Raw genomic sequence first — 18,017 nt, 5'->3', positions numbered from 1 at the left:
CTGAGATCAATTCAGTTCGGTATTCATGAAGTAAAAAAAATACTGTAAATTTTAATGAACTTTGTGGGAATAGGAGACAGGTGATCCCTCTGCTGAGAGAGGAAAAATGGACATTGATTTCCTACAAACATTTTCACCTTCAATCACCAGAAAAAGAATTTTGGCCAATATATTCATACAAACAGTACGGTCAAATTGTTACTGATTTTAAGTTGTCATCCTCAGTTTCCTGGAAAAAGAAAGCTACTACGTAGCAATAATCTACAATACAAAAAGGTTTAGCAGTTGTCTATGCTCTTTTCAGTGAAGAGTACAACTACTAACTTTTAGTTAGTAGTTGCCTAGCTTTTAGCTAGGCAATGCATATGTTGCAGATAATAAAAGCAATACAAATGGGGGAAAATAGATAACTAGGTCACTTTCTGTCTAATATGTGTTTAAATTTTTCCCAAACCCTGGTTTGATTTTCCTCAGATATTGCTGGAATCTTGGAGAAGTTTCACTGAAAATTAAAACATTTACTGGTAAACAAATTCTGCAGTATTTAAACAAGTAACAATTAGATAACTTAGTCAATGATAATACCAGTTTAACTGAGAGATTGTCAGAGGAAAGAAGTTTCATAAACAGGAGATGGACATTAAAAACTTGAAAGAATTCATCACTAACTGTAATTTTAGTGGAGCCAAAGTTTACTAGGAATCACACCATTCATTCAGTAATGAAAAACTGGCAATTGTAGTAGCACCATTTTGGACAAAGACAGAATCTGTTTTCTTTTACCTAGCCAGGATGTTTAACAGGTATTGGTTTTTATTGAATGATTATTGGGTTTTGTCATATAAAGGGAAAATTTAAGTGTTCATTCTGTTAGCCAGAAGGGAACTATACATCACCTCTGTAAGAAACAGGAGATTGAGTCTTGTTCCACAAAGTGGACTTTATCAGATTAGAACTCCACCTCAGTTATTATGCAGATTTCTATTTGTTAATATATATGCTTAATTGATTTAATTTATCCTTCTTCCTAATCCCTTTTACTTCTAAGCATAGCTCTCATGTCTGTGGGAGAGATTAATTTGAATGTTACCATCCACACCTCCACCAGTCAAGAGTGATTTTAGAAATAAAGCTGGCAGATTGAATTTGTACTCCATGTCATCACTGAACATACTCTTACTGAAGTTATAGAATACCTCATCTGGTAGGACATGACTGAAGGAATCGAGATCCCACAGCTGCTTGAAAAGCCTCTGGTCAGGTATGCCAATCCAGTGCTGGCTGGAAACAGAAAAGCGGAACAACAGATTACAGATTTGGAAAAAGAGGAAAATCTCAGACCTTTTAATATTTTCCATCAATACTTTCTGCATAGATATTACAAGAGAGTGGGGGCAAGGCTGTATTACAGGCCTCCACAACTCTTTTTCCTTGTGCTTCAGACCATGAACAATGAAGGACAGTTGCCTACATTTTGCTAAAAGCTGTTTCTTTCATTGCCCCCACCCATAACAAAGACCCAGCTTGCTTTAAACTCCCCATGACCTCTGCCACTAGAGGGCTGCACTTTGTGTGATATTCCCCCCTAGACCTCCAGTATCAGTGCTCCTAGCAGTCAAATAAGGAGACAAAAGTGTATTCTGAAGCATATCTGTAATAATTAAAATTTTTGTTAATATTAAATCAGTATTTGTTGAAATGTTAATTACATGCAGATATTTGCTTAGTTAAGTAGAACTGATACTGAGAAGCTAGCTGAGAGGCTAGTTATGTAGTTTTAGCTAACTTCTTCAAAGATGAGCCTATCTATTAAACTACAAAATACCTCGTTAAAGTACCAGAAAACTTGAAAAACCTTGTCTAAGTGGGATGGGAGATAAAGTCGAGGGGAATTATTAAACAAAAGGCATTCTGTAGAGACTAGGGGAGGCACTTGTGAAACAGCTGTTAGTAAAGAAACAGGCTAAGGCAGGACTGACATCTGCTGAGTCTGAGGAAATTAGGTTTCAGGATTACTATTTTTTCCTCTAAGCTTATGGAAGCTAGATACACAAACAAACATACACGCTGCTTATTATAACTTTTTTTTTTTATTTTACACTTTATTATTCCTGCTGTTAGCATGAAACAATACTTTTGTTTCAAGAATGCAATCAAGTGAATGTTTTATAAGCTAATTGGAGATCCCAAAGGGAGGACTTGCAGGTGCTGAATCCAATCAGATCTGTCACATAATTAAAATTGGTGCAGGGGGCACCGTAAAACAGATGTGGTCTAAAAACCAGAGAATTGTTTGATTCAATGTTGCTTCAGATGAATGGGACATATTCAGTGACATAAAGAGAGCAGTGTTACAATTTATCTAGTTCCACTACGGAAATTGACTCAAGATGGCTTAATTCAAACATCGTGGGGTTTTATTTTTGTCTTCAAATTTTTCTGTAAGTCATTTGCTTAGTTCACAAATAAAAAGAGGCCTCTTAGGACTGATGACCCTACAAACTGGACCCAAGATTTACAAGTCACGTAGCACTCTTTCTGACTCAAATACTAATAAAATTCTTCACCTGGAACTTAGTAAAGAAAATGCAGGAGCTAGAACCAGTCCTCCGTTTGCTGTACCGTAACTGTGTCAGCAACTGCCAAGGTAACGGAAGCCTAAAATTTTATTTCAGTCAGTAAACTAAGCAATTATGAGTCAGAGTATCTTAGATACAAAGGGTATATGATGAGTAAGAAAGTTCCCTATTTATACAATCATTTTTTTTCTGACCATATATCCTATTAAATTGTTACTGAATTGGCTGCATCTATTTCATCTGCTGGCAAGGAAGCTGGATATCATATTCCTGGGACACAATTCCCCAAGAATTCATTGAAAGTTTTCCATGTACAGTGCTTAATTGAGTTCTTAATTTGTGAATGCATTTGGGCAGGAGCCTGTTTAGGTGTTAACATGTGCACAGTTAAATATCTCATAATGAATTATGTACCTGGCTTGTAATTTTTAAGCAGAGGTGATGTGCTATATGATACATTATACACGAAATCTGCATTTTAAGTACTAAAAATCGTTTTGGGCAGCATTAATAGTAAGTGATTACTAAAACTAAGGCTGTCTCCCAGGGAGCTTAGAATGGAAATTGGATTTCATCCACAAACAGACAGGTTTTCAGCTCGCGCATTAGGAGCAATAGAGTCAGCAGCCACGCTGCACACACACGTATCAACACAAATTTAGCACAGAGCATGGTGTAACGCAATAAACATATGTTCCTAAATTTTGTACAGAATTGATGCTCCACTACTGACCACTGCCTCCACAGTTACAGCAGTTTGAAAAATTTCTTTCAAGGCAACGAGTCAAGAAATAGCAAAGAGTAAAATAGTAAAAATGCTTTTCTGGTGCGCAGACAATCCGCCTAGCCCTGCCTCTCCCTTCCCCCACATCTTAAAACGTTTTAAGCTTCTACCTGAATAATTTCAGATTTGTAAGCAGAAATAACCTTCGCCGCAGCGAAACATCTTTGAAATCTCTACGAAATACTTAGGTAAGCAACGCGGCTGTGTCGCACAGCTCCAGCTAGACCGGCTGTCACAGCAGAACAATAATATCTTTATTGTTTCCTCTACAAGCCTGCGCGATGCGGCCCGGCGCGTCCGAGGCTCCCGGTGCGGAGCGGCAGCGCTGTCCTCCGCCCGTCCTCCGCGGCGGCCGGTGGGGATGGATGGATGGATGGGCGGACGGACGGACGGAGGGCCGCGGCCACACCGGCCGTGTCGTGTCGCTCCGCGCGAGTGGTGCAGCCAGCCCCGGCGAGGACGTGTCCCCGCTATCCCACCGCCTCCTCGAGCAATCTCAGCCGTCCTCCCACGCAGCTGCGGGCCTGCGAGGCGCAGCGTGTAACCCAGGTGACGCCGCATCACGGCGGGGACCCTCCCGGGGCAGGAGCCAACCCCCAAACACGCCCGCCCCACCACCGCCCCCGCCGCAGAGGTTAAAGCACCCCCGCCTGCCCACAGCGGCTCCGCCACTCGCGTACCGGGATTGGCGATGAACTCCAATCCCAGCCACGCTCTCTTTTGTTTCCATTGGTCGGATCTCCCGCCTGTCTTCGCAGAAAGCCCCGCCCTTCTTTTTTATCGCACACACACAGATATACACTCACCCCCCCCCTTACCCCCCCTTCCCCACCAGCCTGCCCTCGGACACCCCCGTCCTTCCACCCCCTCCCACGGTTCTAACCTCTCCTGCCTTTCGGGTTTCTGCGGTGCAGCCGAGGCTGGTGACCCCGACCCCTGACCAGCCAGCCGCCCGCGGTGTTGGGGTGAGAGCGGAGCAGCGCCGCACCACAGCGGCAGCGATCCCCCTCTCCACCCCCGTGCACAGGAGCCCGACAGAGAGGGAGCGGCGGGCAGCTGAGCCGCAGCGTCAGGCGCGGCAGTAGGGCGGGCAGGGGCGGAAGGGGGCTCAGAAACAGCGTGAATCATCTCCCACTCTCTCCCTCGCCCACCATTTACACCGCTCGCTCCCTCCTTCTCACCCTCCCTTCTTCCCTCCCTCCCTCCCTTCCCGCCGATTCAGTCTCACTCGTTCTCTCTCCCCTCCTCTCCCACTCACTCTCTCCCCTCCTCTCCTCTCCCACTTACTCTGTCCTCTCCTCCTCCTGTCTCACTCTTTTCACTCCTTCCCCTCCTCCTCTCCTCTCCCTCTTTCTCTTCCCTCTCGCCCCCCTTGTTCCCCTTCTCCTCATCTCCTCCTGACACTGCACTGCAGCTGCTCCTCCAGCCCAGTCCTGCCCGCTTCCCTCCCTCCTTTCCCTTCCCTCCCCCTGGGTGCCAGATAAACAAGGCGCGCAGCATCCTCGACAATCCCGATCTTAGCTCTACATTTTCGAAAAGGACAAGAGAACGGGACGAGCCCCCTCCCCTCCTCCTCCTCCTCCTCCCCCTTCCTCCTTCTCCTCCTCCTCCTCCTCCTCCCCCCTTCCCTCCCTGCCCCCCCACCACAGAAGGGAAGAGACAATTCTCCTCCGAGCAGCAGCAAACATGATGGCGGCAGCTCCCATCCAGCAGAACGGGACCCACACTGGGGTTCCCATAGACCTGGACCCGCCGGACTCCCGGAAAAGACCGCTTGAAGCCCCCCCTGAAGCCGGCAGCACCAAAAGGACCAACACGGGCGGTGGGTATATCCTCTGTCACCTCCCCCCCCCCCCCCCCCCCCCCCCCCCCCCCCCCCCCCCCCCCCCCCCCCCCCCCCCCCCCCCCCCCCCCCCCCCTCCCCCCCCCCCTCCCCCCCCCGCCCCCAAAAGATTCCCATTTCTCTAATGTTATCATTCATCAAAATGGCGTCGGTTTTCAGCATCTACCAGTCTTTTTATTTAATATCCACGCTGGGGCTGCACAGCCGTGACCCTACGGAGGCGAGGAGGGAGCACAAGGGACTCCCGCAGCCCAGCTATCTCCCTCGCCCCTTTAACGATGGGGGAAAAAAAAAAAAAGGGCAGCTGGAGGGAGACGGTAAACGCTCTTCCCTCCTTCCACATCCTCGGGGTCGCAAGTTGAATTTCAGCCTTGCCGTGCGTTTTCCTCCTCCTTGGCCTCACTTCCATTGTCAGCGCGTACACGGCGTGTTTGCAGTGCCGAGCCGGGGTTGAGGGCTGGCTGGTGGCGGGGGGAGTCGCCCCTCGGCTGCGGGGACTCGCTAGTTAGCATCCAGCTCTTCCTGGAGGAGATGAGTTATAACGGGACCAGCATCTCCTTTATCCGTTTGCACTGGAGTCGTCATAACAATGCACCGAGGCAGAGGTGAATTTATTTGCCCCATGTTGAGAGCAGCGATCCGACTGTACATAATGCATGGTTCCCCAGCTGTGGTAATACGGGTGGGCACCACTGTCACACACAGGCACTTCTTGAGACGCTTATAATGTCAGAGAAGACAAGTAAGGTAAACTGAGATCGTTACCTCTGTTTAGGGGTAAAAAAACCCCACAACTTTATGAAACAGGTTTCGTGATATTTTGATATCCATGCCAATGGGATTCTGCCTTAATTACTGGGGATAGCCCAGGTCTGGGAAACCAGTGTACCCTTATTGCCTTGCACTTCTTCAGAACCAGTTACAAAAGGTCCTCAGACTTCAGTGTAGCTGGATTTAGCAGTGTGGTGAGGGCACTGACAATTGTGCAGTTTCCAAATCAGACTGGGAATCCTTTTTTCTTTCTCCCCTTCATTCATTCTATATATTTTTTTCCTGTCTCGATTGTGTGTGCTTTAACGCTAGTGGTGGGTAGAGGACTGGCAGTGTCTGTGCTGTCACCTTTTAAGTGTATTTAAAGTAAGTGACTTAGGGTTTGATCAATTGGGAAAAATTCTTCTTAGTGTCCTTTAATTAATGAGCTTAAAAGAGATCATTGTCGCTTAAGAAGTGCTAAAGGAATACATCAGGATTACTTAGGCAAGTGATTCCATCCGCACCATGTTGAGTTGTTTTCTTGGCACTGGCTGAAATGCTTGGAATAAAACCCCACATTTTGGGTGGGTTATTTGGTAGCAGAGTAGTCGTTTTGCTCACTTAAGAAGAATGCAGGCAATAGCTAATTGCTGTTCTCATGTGTTTGCTAATGACAAACAAATAGCTCATTAGAATTTACAATTCGTTCCTTTTTGGTTTTGTCATTTCTTTTTGCAGCATTTTCAAGGAAGGTTGTAGTTGTCAGTAGCCACGTTTTAGTGCAGTGTTGTTTTTTTTTTTTTTTTTTTTAAGGGGTCTGATAATTTCTGCATGCTGTGGTTACCATTGCAAAAAATCTACCTTTGACATATAATATGGATTTTATTCTCATTCTTCCACTGAATTAAGGATCCTATGTGTGTTCTCTATTTTGCTTAGAATAAATGTAGATATTTTAAAATGTCAAAAGCATAGTCTAAACATGTCTTGTAGAATGACGCAACTGGTTAGATGTAAATGCATGAATTAGTGGAGGAGTTTAAAGACATAACCTTTTGTTTATTTGTGGGTCTGGGGAGAAAAAATGAGAATTTATAAGCCATATTAACCATGCATATCTCAATTTTTCAGAGGATGGCCAGTATTTTCTAAAGGTCCTCATACCTAGTTATGCTGCTGGATCTATAATTGGGAAGGGAGGACAGACAATTGTTCAGTTGCAGAAAGAGACTGGGGCCACCATCAAGTTGTCTAAATCCAAAGATTTTTACCCAGGTAGGTGCAAAAATTAGCCAATTCTTTATTTTCAAGTCCCAAGGGACGTATGTACATGTCAGTGTGTTTCATATATTGACAACTAAACTTCCAGTGCAGCAGGAAGCATTATGTGTCAGAAAAGTATGTTATGAAGTGCAACAGTGAATATAAGTATTCTGTCTGTTTTATTGTATGGAATGGATTGTGCTGGGCACTAACTGCTTGAAACAAGTTTAAAGATGTTTACAATGTTTCTATGAAAGATTATTTTAATTAACAGTGATTGCTTTATTTTTTATTAAAAAAATAATCTAGCTTTAAGGAACCAATGTGACAGGTGGTGTAAAATAATTGTTCGTTTGAAGCTTCCAGACATTAGAATGACAATTAAGCTAGAATGAGTGAAAATAAGAGGCCGCTTAGTAAAGAATGGGCCATTTACTTTAAATCCATTATGTACCTTCTTTCTTCTTCACTGCTTTGTTCACTGGCTCTGGAGTGAAGTAAAAAGGACAAGTGCCGCTTTTTAGATATTCTTTATATTGTGTTTATCGTGGTGGTGGAAGAAAGCGAAGTGCTTTGGATGAATAAAGAAATTAGCATTTTATAGTAGCTGTATTAATGCACAAGAAAGAAGTTTTTAGTATTTGAGTATAACAGTAATAAATACCTGAATTGGCATTTCTCCTTTATAAGACTTCTGAAAATGGAGTCTTACATGAAACGATAGACAAGATTTTAGCTTCTGTAGTTGATGAATCGTTTTTTTCCCCTAATATGAACAAATTATCATTCTCTAATTAAACTTTGTTCTAGAGAACTTTTAAAAAACTGATGCAAAATAATAACACTTCTGTGTTTGATTTTGTTGTTTTGAAGAGTAACTGGTGATTTGCAATTGAGTTGAGCTGTTGGAATTGAGTCAGCTGTTACTGACTTTTTTTCTGTTGGAAAAATACGAGCTGCTTTGCGTTCGATCTACTTTAACAAGATGACTGAATTCTACGAAATAGTGGAGGCAGTTGGTATGGATGTAAAGAGAACACTAACATTGGAGCATTTAGCATCTCTGTCCTCTACCTTTAGCGTCAGGCAGAAGTGGAGAATTTTTTATTAATGAAGAGATTTTGGTCTGTTTACAAAGATAATTGTTGATGTGGAAATTTTAATGCACCTGTTGTACGTCTCCTTAATGAATGTAGTTTCTAATACTTAAAAGTCAGAGGCTGAAGTGATGCATGAAGATTTTTTTTCCTGTTGAAAGTTACAGCTTATGAACTGGTGCCTTTTGCCTTTGAGGCCTTTTTTACTATTTTTTTTAAAAAAAAGCTAGGAAAATGATCCTTTGTTTTGAAAGGTACATTAGGGTGGAAAAAATCAATGTGGAATTGTGAAAACTCTTGGAAGAAATAAAAGCATTCTAAAGAGCCTGATTGCAGAATTAATAACATAATCTGGATAAAGAGCTGCAATAGTAAATTAAATTCACTGTCAATAGATGAAAATGAAATGGATTTTCTGCATTATACATGAGGGGGTATCAGATATGCAAGGATGTTACAGAAAATTGGTGTTTATGAAGAATATTCCAAATACCAAATTACGAGCCTTTTCATTTTACTACAGTTTATTTACACTCACTTGGAAAGGACGCTCCAAAGATTAGATCTTTTGTTCAGTGCTCTAGTATAGTTCTTTTGTTTTCTGATTAAATCAGACTTTTTTTGTGTGTGTGTGTGTGTAGGAAATTGTAAAGGTAAAAGAGTAGTAGCAGAAGAACTTTTGAAAAGAAAAAAATATCAAACTAGAATAACATGAGAAAAACGTTTGTGACATTTTTTCCCTTAAAATCAGTAGCAATAATATAAATAACTGGGGCAGGGAGGCTCAATCATTTTCATGCTAACAGGTGCAAATGAAGTTCCAGTTTGACTTCATACAGTCTGTCTTGAATTTGCAGCTACGTTGTGTCATATACAAAGTGTTTTAAGGAAGTTGGTGACTGATACCTGCTGAAGCATGGAACAGGGATGGGAAACGAATTCCAGCATGACTAGCTCTTCTTAGTCTTTCTGTTTGCGTCTGACCACCAGCCCATGGAATTTTCGGAGGTCCTGGCATTCTTTGAGCTGATGACTTTTGGGTTTCTTCCAGTTTCTCTTGCCCATATAGCATTAGGGAATACAAACCTTGTGAAAGAGCTAAGGTGAAGATACAGTTTATTTTTCTTATAAAGTTTCTTAGACAATTATTCTGTTTTCCTAATAGGTGTTACTTAGTCCTTATCTCTGCTTGTGATTACAAATGTGTTTAATGTATATTTTGCTATTCAATGTTCTGTTGTTGAAGCTTCTGTGAAACTCCTCTGTATTTCCAAAAAGTTTTAGAAAAGTAAGTTCCTGTTTGGAAAGGAGAAAGTTGGTTATAACACAGAAATTACAAATAGTTCCCATGATCTAATAGTGTTTTTTCTTTCCCTCTGTGATATAGGACTTCAGTATGCAGACTGATTTCTGTTGGAATTATTTTTGTGCGTCAAAAGGTGACATAATTACTCAAGAATTATATGGCAGCTCTAATTACAAGAAATTAAAGGAAAAACAGCTTTGCAGTGTACATCTTAGTTTGCAAAATAGGAAGCAGTATAAAAATATATTACTGTCCGCTAGGGTCTTATTTTTTGAGTACACAATGTATTGTTCTCTTTTCAGGTTACCTGCTGACTTTCTCTAATTGTCTGGACTCCTGCAATTTGACTTTGAATATTGTGCCTAGATTATCCCCGATTCTTTTCTGTTCAGGCTTGTCCCCCAAGATTAGCATAAATGAAATGAAAATATCAAAATATACCCTACTTTTATACTAAATGGTATTGATACTTTCTGTAAAGAAGTACAATGTGTATTGACTAGTTGGTTTTGGTCCAAAATTTGAATACAGATTTAGTCAATCACATAAAGAAAGTGGCTATTCTGTGAAGCTATTTTAATGTATGGTTTTGTTTTGCATAATATCGAAAAGATTATTTCTGTTGTATGAAGCTGTCATTGTCTTATCTGTGTCTCCATTCTGCGTTGTAGTAACCGCTGGACTGAAAACTACTCAGGACATATGTATATTTTCCATTGCGAGCGCTGGCACACACTCTCGTTTTCTTTCTCTCTCTCATACGCACTTTCACTCCGCGTTCCTGCCCCAGTCTCTCCCATATGCACACACATGCACAAAATTGTTGCATCGCATCACGTTGTTTATTTTGCAACAGGATCTTGCCTGGTCTGAACTTGGTGCTTGAGTGAATTTGAGCTTGGTCAGTGTTTTTCAATTTATTGGAATATGAAACCATACTTGTAGTGAAATTAGATCATATCAAGAACAGAGATGAATAAAAACACAATTAAATGAGGATAAGTTTTTACTGCTTTTAACAATATATTAACTGTGTTGTTCTTATAGCAGATTTCTAATCAGTAGTGGTATAAATGTTGGAAGAGTATAAAATATGTGAGTTTCCTCTCCCACCTTATGTAGTGAGTGTGTGAAGTGTTGTGTGGCTATTTTGTGCTTGTGACTTGTATTTGTGACAGTATTCTGACTCTTAAAAATCTTTCAAACACATTGAATGTGTAAGTAAAAACTTTACCAAAATTTATAATTAATAAGCTTATGGCTTCATTACTCTTATAAACTGCTAGGAAGGAAAAAGGTATCATATATCAAGCTTGGTTTACCATTATTATTTCCTTTATATAATAAAGAGATTGTCATGTTAATTTATAAATCTTAAAAATAACAGTCTAATAGGGAAAAGAATGTTTTAAAAATCAACACTTGAAATAATGTTGAAGTGAAATACTGTGTTTTTTCAGCTAGGGAAGAGTAAAGACTAATGGAGTTAGAAGTGAGAATGGCTTTAGTTATTAGCTGTCTGTTGTCATGGTTCCTTGAAGGGGTTTGTCATATATCAATAAATGCATCTCATTTTTATTCTTGATGCTTCTATTTTTTTGTTTTTTATGAAGTGTTGACATTAGCTAATTGGAGACTACACAAGTATATGTCTAAGACTTTCAGATTCTGTTGTAAACATTTACTTATGTGAGTAACTTCAGGGATAATGGATCTGAGGAAATTACTAAATAGTGAGTAGAGATTTCAGAGGTGGAATCTAGAGCTGTGTAGATTTGTAATCACTGATCTTTGTGCTAGTTAAAAAAAAAAAAAAAAAGAGACCAACCACCAAAAACTCCCATGTGTTGATTGCCAGCTGTTCAGAGAGATAATTCTCAGTTGGACAGTTGTCTGTTGCCTGGTTACTGGAACAGAATAAAAAAAGTTAGCTTGTTAGCCAGCAGATCCTTAGTATTTTACATTTAAAAGGAAGCTGAAATTGAATATGTAACTTGGTAGGATCTTGAGATTGTTATATACCTAACTTGCCCAGTGTACTATCACTTAGCAGTTTCTCGTTTTGTAAGCTTGGAGAAATTTTGAGATGTTCAAGTTAATATTTTGCACATATTTTTTTTCTACATGTAGGGACTTATTTATGTTAACGAGTGAATCAACTTTGACATAGTAAATGGCTTTTGTTTGCAAGGAAGCGCTGTGTCTTTGTCTTGTATAGAAAGGTTTATAACAACTTGTGACAGATTTGGAATGGTTAGTCTAACTTTAATAAATGATACAGACTAACTTGGTTGGCAAAATAAAGAAGAGAGTGCAAGCGTTATGATGGAAATGTCATATTTAAGTTTTCATTATTTAATTGTGATTGCTTTTACCTAAATTAGAATAAAGTTGAAATCCAAAATTTTTTCAATAGATTAAAAAGTTTATGTAGATGAAGGTGCTTCTATTAATAGTATTGCTTTTCTTGATAAAGTCAGGATTTCTGTAAAGCAATTTTTCATTTAACAAAAATTAAATAAGATTTTAATTTTCCACTTTGATGAAGTTTGAAAGTTCCATACAATACTTCAGTGGTATTTTTCAGATAGATCCAAGTTGTAATGGATCTTTGACAGAACATGGGTCTTGCAGCTAATATTTTAAAAATATAAACAGAGGATGTCTGAATCTCTTAATTGTTTTTCTCTTCTCCCTTGTGCAATAAACAAAACATGTGTTCCCTTTTCTTAATACATGCAACCTTTAACAAGCAATATCTTTTTCAAATACTCTTTGATCTTGTGTGTTCTTTAGTCAATTGCATTAACTTAGATATTGTCCTCAGTAGTTGACCGCAGAATTTATTTTGTCAGTGATCGGTACATTTTTGACCAGGGAAAAAAACATCGGATTTAGTGAATTTGTCAGATTGGCTTTTAGAAAAGGAGCATAGAGGGATTTGGGAGGAGGGTTTGTGCCTGATTGCTGTCTCATTTCTGTCTTTGGACACAGCTCTAGCGTATAGTTAGCAACAACTATAAGGATTTCACTGGCACACATCTCTGAGATTCGTCATTGCATCCCACAGCAGGTGCAGTCAGCTTTGCAGTCCATCTTAGAGAGGTTAGTTTGTTTTTTAACGTTTATCAGTAGGCTAGCGGGAGTTAATGACCTGGTGAGGAGTATGGTAGTTGTCAGTTGTCCAGTGTTGGAATGCTGCAGGTAATTGGGCTGGACTGGTGAGAGCTGTGGCAGTGTGCTTCTCACGTTGCACTGCAGCTGCTGTTGATCTTAATTATTCTGACCCTCAGAGCCTGCAGTGTCATGGTATAAAATGCAATATATATTAGAAATTGGAAGGCTGCTTTTCTGACTCTTACTTATGACCATGTTTCTAGGTAGGCCTTGTGGTTTTCTAATTGGATTTGTTTGACACTAGCATAAAATTCTTAATGTACTTCAGTCTAAAACTGTAATACATTATGCTTGTTTATCAAATTTATCTGTGGAGTAATGAAGCTGATAAACATGTTTTTGAAATGTCACCATTATAATGGACTTAGCAAAAATATTTGTGTTTGTTCTGACAACAAACAGAATTGTTTGTAAATAAAAAGAGTTGTATTGTGTCTAGTATAAATTTCTGGTGCAGTGTGTTATGTTCTGTAGTGGGGAATGCTTGGTGTATCTAGCTCAGTCTTGTTGTTCATTTACGGATTTCTAGTAGCGTGGAAACATGTAAAATTGGAGTTTGGTGTTTAGCACATGGAATAAATTAGTGTGCTGTGCATGTGAGACGCTATTAATTTACTGTAGATATACTACCATCTTTATTCTGACTGCATGACATGGCTTTAGGAAACTATCAGGTTCCTTACATTCACCCTGGTACTCAGGGCCATTTTACATTCCCCAAAGGAAATATCAAACTGTACTTTAACTTAGAGATCTTGTGTTACATTACAGACTTGCATAGCTCTATTCCATCCTGTTTTTGTTTTGATTTTAGGAGTATCTGCATCCCAATTTGTGATCATACACAGCATTATAAAGATCAACTACATTTCTCTAATTTTAAATTAAAATACAAGCAAGAATTGTCAGAATTCTCTGCTTTAAATTTTCCCTAAATTTGATAGACAGACTAAATATTTTAATACATAATAAAATGACAACTATATAAATTCCCATCCTCCCATATTAACTTTTTTTCAATTTGATAGTTAATTACAATTGAATCTGATTGAGGATTAGGTGTGCTGTTCTTGGTCATAGCCAAGCATTGAAATTCCTTTGCAAGAACTTAGCTGATTTGACTGAAATGTCAGTTTAAGGCAGTCTTTGGAGACACGTTTATGGAAGTCAGCTCCCAACTGTACAATGCTAACATGCTTTTGTAACCTTTGAGTATGAATTTATCACTCTTTACTTGAGCTACTTATTGTTCTTCTTGACTTCTGAATTGTAGTAAATTTTTTGTAAGATTTAAGTTTTTTGCATAATTGGAGGACAAAATTAAGTCTCCTTCGTGGAAGTTTGGATGTAGCTGTTGTAAATTACTAGCTATATGACCAGATAACACTTGAAAGGACAGTGTATTTAGGACCAGGTTTGAAATTAAACATTGGTGATATGATTGACCTGGGGTCAGATGCCCTGTAAGTGAGGAAGAGATAACCATGTCAACTTATGTATATGAAAGTGGTAATGTGACATTAGCATTTGTTGGATATAAAGAAGCATGAATCTCAGACAAAATTTCATATTTACCTGGTCTTGTAGGTTTTGATTGTGAAAAGACTAAATAGCTGTTTTTCATCATTGATCTCTCACTGCATCCTGCAGGGCCTGTCATCTCAGCATTGACAGGATCAGATGAAAAATACAATCGATGTGTTGACATTTTTTTGAGAATCACTCAGGTAAGATTACTTGTTATACAGAACTACAGTGAAATTCATGGCTGCTGCTAATGTTTCACCAGTTGGAGCCTTTGCATTCTCAATCATTAATTAAATTAGATACTGAGGTTCTCTGCATGTTCCCTTGTTTCTATTTTAAAAGCACTTTTTGTGCCTTGCTCAGTGCCATTTAACTCTCTTGTAATTTCCCACATAAAGAGCTTCACACATTTGTACTATTTTCCCCCACTTCATAGAGTGGCACCTGTTTGCTTGAATCAAGAACCATAGTGCACACCTCCAAAACTCTTGGAAAATTTGTATGTACTTTTTATTTTCAAGTAGTGGCTTTAGTCCTCTTTAGATTCTTCATTGGCAATATGGGGAAGAAAACTCTCTGTAGAGAACCAGATAGGCGCAGCAGCAATTTATCATCTTCCTAGTGTGTTCTAACTCTGGTTTTCAAATTGTACATGAAAAATTACAAATATTTAATGGAATATACAATGGTGGAGTCTTTCTTTTTATATCATAAGTTATTGAAAATATTTATATTAGGTCATGCACTGGAAAAGTAGGAAGTGGCATGTGTCCATTAAGTCTGCTTTGTTGAGCATCCAGTGTGCTTATGAAATTAAACCTATATCAGAATATATTCCCAAAGAGTTGGGCTGTGAAATGACATGGCTATGAGGGAAGTGGGAGGAAAGACCAGTTGGGCCTTATGCCAAAGTTGGAGCTTGATCTAACAGAGGTTTACAATTTGTCCCCATCTGTAATCTGGCGTTAGGAAATGCCAGAGTGCAAGTAGGATAGTGTATAGTACTAGTAGTAGCAGCAGCAGCAACAGCAATTCAGGTGCTGCCGCAGATACTGTTTTGGCAGCAATATTGAGCTGGAGTTATAGAATATTTATGTTTTATTGTAATCTGGCAGTCTACCAACAATTTTCCTGAGGAATACAAAAAAAAAAAAAAAAGGGAGTAGGTAGCTTTTTAGAAGTTTCTTGACCTGGATTTGAAGAAAACTGTGGAACAAGAGAGACTCTTCCGGCATTCTGTCTGTGCTGATTTTTCAAAGGTCTGCAATGAAACGCTGCTGCTGGATGTCTTACAGCTTTATAAAAATGATTTGTTGCAAGTGTTAGATGTAGAACATGTATGGGGTTTGTTTTCTGCCTTGCATGTGTGTGCACACTTCATTTTTTGTATGTCTTCTACTTACTGTATTAGATGAACACTTGGCGACTCTGTCAGTCTAAAGTAAAACTTGTGTTTCTCAGGAACTCCTTATAACTACATCACTTCCTAACTTCTGACTTTTTTACTGTGTAGTGCAGTACACCAAAGTCTGCCAGTTTTTGTTGAGATTGCTCGTCATCAAATAGGGTATTATTTCCAGCATAGTGAAATGCTCAAAAAAAAAAAAAAAAAAGTATTAACTTTACAAAGATTCTTTCTCAGGGATATAAGTTCAGGTTTTTTGTGATTTTATTTATGGTGGCGATGCCAAGTGCTCATCTAGTATTTGCACTACTTTTGACAATAATAAAGTATGTATTTTATAATTTTATAAGCTGTGTAGTTCTGTATGGATCTATATCTATGACTTCAACATAATACATCAGATGAGTACATTTTTTTTGATTCATTAATCCCAAATAACTAGAAAAACAATTCTTTCCTTAAATAGCTAGGATTTAGAAGGAAAAAATTATTTCCTCAGACTTTAGAGTCAAAGTACTAAAAAATACTTTTGAGTGTTTGGAGAAATCTATGTGTAATTGGTAATCTCAGAAGTTGAGTCTTGTGTGCTCTTGATGAAAAAATCAATTAAATGGGCAGCTATATTTGTCCACCTTTAGGTGTCCTATAGCTTTGAAAAACAAAACCCCCTCAGTTTATGCAAATGTTTTATAACCCTCTAGTCAAGAATACTGGAGTAAATAGTGGTACCAAGGTCAGTGTTTGAATTAAACTATATATTTTTAACTAGGTAATTTTTTATTAAGTTTTTTTAATGGTACTTTGTTGATAACTAACAAGATTCTCCTGCTTCTAAGTTATCTTCTCAAATGGCTCACGTGTTTGATAGTACTTATTGTTTAGAAGAATATGAGTTTTGATGTTCAGAAATAGTTCAGTTCTGTCCTTCACACTTTATTAGCTTAGCATTTTCTGATTTCATTGGTGCAGATATGAGAAGGACACAGAATTTAGTCATTTATAACTGTAAAATGAGTACCTTGTTATTTCCCTTCTCCAACACATGCATGTGCTCAGAATGAGGAAAAATAAACTTCTCATTGTTCATTCACTTTTTTGTCCTTTTTCAATGGAATAATATCGTGTGTGAAGGACTACCATGCTTTCAGTGTTGATAAGTCCAGGAACTTATGAAGTTTCACCTTGTGCGAAATTCTTTTTGTGTTTTATTTTGTAAAGAAGTCTCTGCTTGTAAATTTTGGCAGCTTTGTACTGGTTGTCTGATAATTTATATTATTTATTTATCTTAAAGGGTTTGGCTTTATAGTAGGTTGGCTAGTTCTGATTTGGGTATATTTTTTCTTCCAATACTAAATTTCAGAAGTGATGACAACTTACTAAGGGTTGCAGTATTTCAGCTGCAATTACGACTCAGTGAACTTTTCTAAAAATACACATATAATTAAATGGTCTCCTAAGAAAATGCAAGGATTTTTTTTTTCCTGTCATCTTAACGCTTTTAGTACTAATAAGTCAGGAAATGTCTTATTTCCCACGTTAAAGATTCTAAGAAAGCATACAGGGGGATTGGTGTAAACTAGAATATATTTGTAGGACTGATTTTGAGTTACAAGGTTTTCATGTGGTCAGATATGCTTACTTGGGAGGTACAGATAAGCTGATGATGGTCATGTGATATTTAAGTCGAGTGTGCTTTGAAAGTATTTCTGAAACTAATATAAATTTCATATTTGTAGAATGACCTACTTCAGTAGATCTAGAAAGAGGTATGATATTGCAATGCTGATTTAGAGGAAATAGTGCTATTAGTAGATAATCTACTGAATTATAATGCAGTTTATTGGCAAACCAAAGGAGAATGATGACATACTGTATGTGAAGTGATCCCAGTTTGAAAAGACACAGGTTCTGTATGTATCCATAAATATCTGGGAATCCTTTTAGGTAAGTCTCTACATAGAGGAAAAGACCAATATGTCTTAGGAAATTTGAGAAGACTTTTTCTCTCTGTATAATTTTTAAAACTTCACTCTGCTTTAAGCAGGTTTGGTTGTGTTAATCTCTTTAGAGGGCAGTAGTTTTCACATAGCATTTAAAGGCTGGATTCTAAGGGATTATCACTTCCCCCATTTCTCTCTTCTTTGTTCAAAAGCAAAAGATGGGTTTTGTATTAGATTCCTTTATAGATGTTTCTCCTAGGTAGAAATAACTTGTGTCATCTGCTTCAAAGTGTGGGATGTCCCCTATGTTTTAATTCTTTCTGTGACAAAATATAGGAATCTT

The 18,017-nt window shown here is 38.7% G+C and overlaps 1 protein-coding gene across 4 annotated transcripts in view; it reads left to right on the top strand.

Annotated features, from left to right (window-relative positions):
- Positions 1-4,737: 4,737 nt before the first annotated feature.
- The window catches only part of NOVA1 (NOVA alternative splicing regulator 1), a 147,118-nt gene continuing 133,838 nt past the window's right edge, over positions 4,738-18,017 (top strand). For 2 of the 4 annotated variants that reach the window (XM_027878738.1, XM_027878737.1), the window contains exons 1-2: positions 4,738-5,185; positions 7,091-7,234. In XM_027878738.1, coding sequence (XP_027734539.1) covers positions 5,050-5,185; positions 7,091-7,234 — 280 coding nt within the window. In that variant the 5' untranslated portion in view covers positions 4,738-5,049. Of the gene's footprint in view, positions 5,186-7,090; positions 7,235-18,017 lie in introns of those variants that run through there. The other 2 variants (XM_027878739.1, XM_027878740.1) reach the window with 2 other exon arrangements.

This window comes from Empidonax traillii, unplaced genomic scaffold (genome assembly GCF_003031625.1).
Source record: "Empidonax traillii isolate 1590-97213 ecotype Southwest subspecies unplaced genomic scaffold, ASM303162v1 scaffold45:size3623477, whole genome shotgun sequence".
Classification (NCBI taxonomy): domain Eukaryota; kingdom Metazoa; phylum Chordata; class Aves; order Passeriformes; family Tyrannidae; genus Empidonax; species Empidonax traillii.
This window is presented reverse-complemented; position numbering and strand designations above follow the sequence as displayed.